The sequence below is a fragment of the Magnolia sinica genome, chromosome 2, assembly GCF_029962835.1.
Source record: "Magnolia sinica isolate HGM2019 chromosome 2, MsV1, whole genome shotgun sequence".
NCBI classification, from domain to species: Eukaryota; Viridiplantae; Streptophyta; class Magnoliopsida; order Magnoliales; family Magnoliaceae; genus Magnolia; species Magnolia sinica.
In genome coordinates this window covers 137,516,025-137,522,998 of record NC_080574.1, presented here as the reverse complement: position 1 = coordinate 137,522,998, position 6,974 = coordinate 137,516,025, and the positions used below count along the sequence as shown (strand labels likewise).

At 39.2% G+C, this 6,974-nt stretch overlaps 1 protein-coding gene across 16 annotated transcripts; it reads right to left on the bottom strand.

The window, feature by feature from the left end:
* Positions 1 to 258: 258 nt before the first annotated feature.
* On the bottom strand, positions 259 to 6,703 carry LOC131237866 (histone H3-like centromeric protein CENH3). 16 transcript variants are annotated; one of them, XR_009167443.1, is made up of 8 exons: positions 6,075 to 6,703; positions 5,873 to 5,919; positions 5,722 to 5,780; positions 5,511 to 5,638; positions 4,158 to 4,232; positions 1,153 to 1,214; positions 1,012 to 1,048; positions 261 to 762 (listed from the first exon to the last, which is right to left on the bottom strand). XR_009167443.1 is itself a non-coding variant. In XM_058235900.1 (7 exons), exons 1-7 carry the CDS (start codon positions 6,213 to 6,215, stop codon positions 749 to 751), a joined length of 492 nt encoding a protein of 163 aa, XP_058091883.1. In that variant the 5' UTR covers positions 6,216 to 6,703; the 3' UTR covers positions 261 to 748. The 16 variants fall into 16 exon arrangements, 9 of the variants coding, with proteins under 9 accessions (XP_058091882.1, XP_058091883.1, XP_058091880.1 ...); XR_009167442.1 differs by having other exon boundaries at positions 267 to 762; positions 1,012 to 1,063; XR_009167448.1 differs by having other exon boundaries at positions 399 to 762; positions 1,012 to 1,063; positions 1,153 to 2,022; positions 5,722 to 5,770; positions 6,075 to 6,158.
* Between the last annotated feature and the right edge of the window lie 271 nt (positions 6,704 to 6,974).

Genomic DNA, 6,974 nt, shown 5'->3' with positions numbered 1-6,974 from the left:
GATTTGCTCCAAGCAGGACATATCATTATGAATTTCCAATATTGAAATATGAAAATCGGAGTATTTAAACACAAAAGTATAAGTAATGGTGAAAGTTCCTTTGTAAATTTTCCTTACGATAGGTGGTCCCAAGCCGTGTTTTTAGATGGCTCGTGGGATCACCCGAAGTTTCTCAGTGCTTGTATATTCCTCGGTTTCCCTTGAAAAAAAAAAAGAAAAAATAATGGTGAAATTTCGGCAATTAATCTGAAATTCCAGCAAGTTTATTCAATTTCTATGATCAATAGTTGGACCATTTGGGTAAGACTACTAAAGCTAAAATGGACAATCCTGCAACTGAACCTGTTAGAATTCCTGCTCCATCTTCGTGTCCTTTATAACAAAATACATAAATGCAATACGATATCTAAATTCACCGAAAAACAAAAAATATTCACAGAGTATCTTTTAGCAAACAACTTTTGGTTCATGTCCTAACATTAGCTAGTGCAATGGATGGGCAAAGTGGGTATAAAACATGACCTGCCGAACATCAAGTACGAAGTTTCAGGTTTTTGAACTAGGGACCTACACCATCCTTCTGACAGGCCACCATGAGGATAGACCATAGCAGTCCATAATCAAACAGCAAGAATCATAAATAGATTACCTGACACGTCTTATTTTCTATATTCATCCTCTTTAACCCTTTCTTGTTGCATTTCTCCAAAGAGATATATAGCTCCACAAGCATGCCCCTCCACGTGCATCAACAAGTGCCACCTTCCCATGTTAATTAGACATCCAAATCGCGTATCGGGTGGGAACTACCTGGCAGCAGATAATTTGGCCAAAAAATCAGGTTGTTTAATCATAGGACACATGTAAGAAAACAAATGGACAATCTTAAAAAACTTGCAAGCTCTCTCTATACCATCCTTTTTTTTTTTTTTTGGTACATGTGGCCTACCTGATAGTCAAACAAACTGATTTTTTGGTCACAATGCAAAGTAAAGGACAAGTGAAAACTACCAGGAATTTCACGTAGTTCCTTTGCAGTACAAGTCGCCTGTTCTTGTCCAACCTGAAAACAACCAAACAGAGGTGCAAGAAAATCAGCAGACCTGCTTCAAAATGGTGAAATAATTTGAGAAATGGAAATTTGGCCCAAACCTGCATTAAACCTAAAATCTCTACATCTTCTCCAACTTTAATAGTCCCTTGTTCAACACGGCCTGTGACAACAGTTCCACGTCCTCGTAAAAATTGAAAAGCAAACCATCAAAAACTGAAGTGGCAACTACCCATTAAGCCTCTTGGTTCAAGCCAAATTCTTGGATAGCTAGATATGCTAGTAGACGCTGGTATGCATGTATAGGTATGCTTAGAGACATAGCAAAGAAATTACGTGATTTTAAATTTACAATAATCCATAATATCAGATGACGAAGCCTCATCCCAATTAATTAGGGTTGGCTACATGAATCCTGTTCCACCATTCCACTCAATCAAGGGCCACCCATAGTCTCAAACGACATGATTTTGAATTGACGGACATGTCATCCGCAGAACTGTTACAATGAAATAATTTTACATGGAGAGCCTTCACATAACTTTCGACAGTGTTCTACAACAGCAATATGGCAATTATCTTGTAACTTTCAATGACATGTCTATTTGTAGGGCACAATTTAACTAAGTTTTGCTTTCACCACGTTAGGGTGTGTGATTTGGGTGGTCTGGATTGGATTACATGTATGGTACTGCTTCTGCAGTGGAACAAATCAAGGAAAGGGTCCACCAGTGCTTACGTCGTCCCTGCGACATGTGTCCTAATGTGGGTCTCATTCTCATCATACAGCTTGGCCAGACCAAAATCTGAAATTTTTGGATTGAGATCTGCATCGATCAGAATATTATTGGCCTTGACATCCCTGTGTATGATATATCGTCTCAACTCCTCGTGAAGATAAGTCAGACCTCTTGCTGTCCCCAAGCAAATATTATAGCGGATCGGCCAACTAAGATGCAAATTGCTCCTTCCTGCAAGGCAATGACAGTCATTTACAGAAAGACAAGAACATGTTTCACATCATTTCCTGTTTGTGCAACCTGGTCACAAACACGTATAGGTGTTGGACTATGGTTGCATGAGGACACCAAGGGGCAACAAATTCAGGTGTGTGAACGTGGAAGCACATACTTCAAAATGTTACCAAGTATCAACTACTAGGAAATTAGAGCAGGAGTGTGCATACAAAGCATGACTCGGAACAGGAGTGGCACCTATTTAAAAAGATTGTGCAACCAAGTGTTGGATATTAACACATGGTAGCAAACATGGGGACCAAGAAAAATCCAACACACTAAGACATCTGTTTGAATGCATAATCATCATTATCATCATCTAAGCCTTATCCCAACTAACTAGGTTGGCTACATGAATCATGTTCCAACATTCCACTCTGTCAAGGGCCTTGCACATTTCTCACTGCACCCGGGTTCCAATTGAGTGTGCCGCTTTCAGAGAACGCCCCAGCTTGAATACATAATGATATTGACTCTTACATAGATATTACTCTGTATATGCATAAGACAAAGACACGCATGTACATAACTAAAAACACACTAGGACCTGGGAAACAACTATACAAATAACACTAAAACACATGAAGAAAAGGTAAACTAAGGTTTTTCCAAATAGAAATGTTGATGTGTGTCTGACATGCGTCTAACATGGATGCTGGACAACATACTTGCCCATAGATTCCATTGATTGATATAGAAGAAAGGAAAAATGAATGGAAAATTGCCCATTGTTGCAACGAATTCTCTAGAAGTAAAGAGCACATGTCAGATTTGTTCAGATTACAACATGAATACACAATACCTAATCTGTTAGTTCAATTGTATTTAAATTCCATGATATATAAACGCACCATAAAAATTTCCCACCACATTTCTGTGCACATAGTTTCATTTGGACTCAGTGGCATCCATATCACCTATTTGGACCATCCATTAGGTCTAGTTCACTCTTCATAAGCCACCTTGAAAAATACATACTGGTCAGATGATCCAAACAACCAGTTAGTGGCATACAAAATAGATGTACAAGATTGTTCATAGAAGATAGGCCCAGTCACGGATGTATAGAGCCATCTGATTGCGGTCAATTTTTTTTCCCAGTAACACAGTGAGGGGACTGGACCTAATGGCTGGTTCAGGTGGGTGATATGAATGCCAAAAAGTCCAAATGCAACCATGTGCACGAGAAGGTTTACATGCACTTAGCCCACTAGATCATAACTAGTGAATTAAATAATGGTATGGATGCACGTATCACACCCTTAGGATAGGGAAACATATCAACATCACATGACAAATATCAGATGTATCACTGTTTAAGGGAAACATTGGGAAAGAGACGATTACACACAAGTGAAAAGATCACAAAACAAGTATGCCCAACACATATCCTTTGTATAGAAAATGTGCTGCCTAATAGAAGTGATGCAATTATATCAAAAATGAATTCATAGAATTCATAAGTCATATAATACAAGTATGAAAACAGATTTCCCCCAAACAAATTGGGAAGCAAATGGATTCATAGAATTCATAAGTCATATAACATAGGCATTTGCTCCAAACAAAAGTTTACTACCCATCATTTAAGGTAAATGATGCAAAAATAAATAAATAAATGAATGAAGAATGTTGTAAAAATTTAAAACTACATTAGAGTATTTAGTATCAAGTTTAGTTGGAACAAGGTATTCCATAATGGCAACAATGGCCGTAATGGCGATTATGCTTAATAAAAAATTATTTAAAAAAAAGAAGACTATTTTGGCCCCATAAGGGGCCATTGTAGCCAGGACTGTTACACTTACAGGTCATTACAAGACAATTCTGAGGTCAATTTTTCCATAACAGCCGTTATGACACCATAACGAGGGACGGTTACCACCATTACTAGGGATACCTTGAGTTGGAAGCATAACTACTTAACTTGAAACCACAAAGAAACTCAGGACCGTAAGTTGAACAACAATCATTGAATAGCATTTCAACCAATGGAAAGGAAACATAGACTTCAAATAGTTTTTAGCTGCAAAAAAAACAATGACAGATTGGCCATCCATGCTCCTAACAATATTTTGTAGTTCCCATACCTCTTGGATTGCTACTAAAGCTTCAGCCATCCAACAATTAACTCCCCTAGAATAGAAAGCAGTTAGCTCCCTTACCTTTAAAATTTTATTTTTTTATTTTTAAAAAGGACCATGAGACTAATACATGTGCAAATATTAAGACTCTTCAATGTATGAAAATCCATATAAATTTCTTAAAAGCAAGGATCACCCAGCAATAGAAAGGAAAAATGCTAAAAACGTAAAAGCTCATTGAGAACACAAACATAACATATTCCTAAATTTGCCTAGTATGTGTTTATATTATTACATTGTTGTTTAATCCCCACTGGATTCATAGAGAATAGCCGAAGACACTCGTTGATTTCAGGGGCCCTAAGTTGTATAAGCCAGCCATGTTGTAGCGGTTTGTGCATCTCAGAGCTCTAACCTTTTGTAGAGTTCTCAAGTTCTTTTAATATAAATTGTTCTTGTGCTTTGATATTTCTGACATGTAAAATGGTATCAAAGAAGTTTAATTGTGTTTCACTATGATTTTGTTTTGAGTTGGATTGAGGTTGACCGAATTAGTAACCAAACCTCAAGATAGAGAACAAAATCAAATCACAAGAGCACATCTATGAGCAAATGAGCAAGGGAGGCATCTACTTTCCTAAAAATTGGATTAGGAGACTACAAAGATCTTGCCGATGAAACTTTCACCATTACATGGAATATACGTTGTCGGAAAACCTTTCTAAGAGAGCAAGTCTTTCCCAATTACAACCTCCCAAGTAGGAATCTATTAATCGATTGGTCCAATCAACCAAAACTATGACTTTCAAATCACAACTTTTGAAGACTGTCATGGGACCTTTTAAAGAAATGTGGGTGTGAAAATCACCCTGTTTTAGAGCATTAAAAGAGCTTACAGCCCAAGAAGCCCAGGTTCTATATTCAAGTAGGAAGTTAAGGCCAAAGCATGCTCACCCAAACTAAAACATCAATAGTTCAAGCTAAGCATTGTAAAAGTCGAGTCCAAGTAGGAAGCTATAGCCAAAATATCCAGACATACACGCCAAAACTAAAACAGCAATCATTCAAGCCAAGCATTGCAAGAGCCCATTTGGAACCTTGTATTGGTCAATACAAAACGGACCAATACATGCATTTTAAACTGGATTGGTACAAAATATTTGTTTGAACTGCAAGCATTGCCAATCCTGGATTGACCAATACAATAATCAAAATGGGCACTAAATGTACTGAATGCTCAAATAGTCAAATCCATCAATCTGAACTGCCCATTCAGTCCTAACAGTGTCATATGGCTGATCAAACAATCATAACCATCCAATCCAAACAAAAGCAATGGGTGAACAGACAGATACCCACACATCGAATGAAAGGATCTGCGGGTATCAACAGCTCACAGGACTTCTGATACTTCTGTATCTCCCAAAGAGCCACAGTCCCTGGCCTGAACTTGCGAGGCTTCCGCGGCTTCCTCCCTGATGAAGGCCCTGCTCTTCCAAAACTGATCCACCATCAAAACTCAACAAAGACAAATAAAATAATAATAATAATTAAAAACACACACACACACCTGCCTGTGCATTTGTAGGTACCTCATCCTGTCCACTCGCTTGACGTTCCTGTTTTATTCTAATTATTTTTCAGAAACTTCAAGAATCCAACAAATCAACAGGAGAAAAGTAAAATAAAAAGAGGATCAGAAATGGAAGTGAGAGAAGTACCGAGGCCGGGGTTGGGCGAGCCGATGACACTGGATCTTCTTGAGATCCTACAAGTTAGAAAGGAGGGAAGAAATGGAAATTTGATTTTCAGGGGTTTTGAGAATGACCCAAATATGGGAGAAAAAGGTACACATCAGCAGGACCACCTGAAATGGTAGTCTCTGGGAAGCAATTAAGGCAGTAGACATTGTGGCCACCCTACCTGATTGGAGTTGTTAATCGAGTGTCCTGGATCGTGGAAGGCACCATGGATTATATGATTCGTCCAACCCTTACACCCTATGCAAATGGACGGATGATGATGAAATGGCAGGAGATTCATCATCGAGAGGCGAAAAGTCATCAACCCAACAAGGCGATTCTAGCATGGCGGGGTGGGGGCCTTAAAGACGAGTGATTCTGACCTACACGGAGTGGGCCCCATGTATGGCGGAAGGGTTGGAGACTACATTTTAAAATGGTACCACGGGCTGCTAAAACGAAAGAGAGAGAGAGAGAGAGAGAGAGAGAGAGAGAGAGTTTCGGTCGGTTATTGAAGGGAGGAGAAAAGAGGGTAGAAGGGTTTTGGGAGAGAAGAGGCGGGAGAGAAGAGGCGGGAGAGAAGGGTTTGGGAGAGAAGAGGCGCGCGCAGGAGAGAAGAAGCGCGATTTGGAGAGGGCGCGCGATTTGGGGGTGAAAAGTAGATTTTAGGTTTTTTTTTTATTTTGAAAGGAGTGGCAGTGGATTCATTGTACACGGGCGGCCACATGAAAACGCCCCTGATTTCCATCTACAGTGGCGGTTTGTTGTGGCTGCCTGTGATAAAAACCCCCCTAATACTGATATTTTTTGTAGTGTAATGAGAATTCCCGACATGGTTCTTTACATAAAATTATAATAAAATCCAATAATTATACACAATATAAATTTTAAAGAAAAATGCAAATGCAATGCATCAAGTGGAAATCCGTCCACTTGCTTGAGTTGGAAACGCATCAACTCGCATCTGCCCCTTGGCAGGCTTCTACCATCTGGTAGGCATAGGCAAGGCCCACATCTACTCCTTGAGTACGCTTCCACTAGTATAGTGGGCTTCTGATAACGATTCTACCAGGATATCCCA

What these genes read in the sequence shown, in the direction of transcription:
- LOC131237866 (XM_058235893.1), bottom strand. Translation starts at nt 6,215, where the DNA reads ATGACTTTTCGCCTCTCGATGATGAATCTCCTGCCATTTCATCATCAT. An exon ending in ACCTACAAATGCACAGGCAG is followed by an intron (nt 5,639 to 5,721) that starts GTGTGTGTGTGT and finishes TTGGAAGAGCAG; the next exon opens with GGCCTTCATCAGGGAGGAAG. An exon ending in TCCTTTCATTCGATGTGTGG is followed by an intron (nt 1,215 to 5,506) that starts GTATCTGTCTGT and finishes CTGTTGTCACAG; the next exon opens with GCCGTGTTGAACAAGGGACT.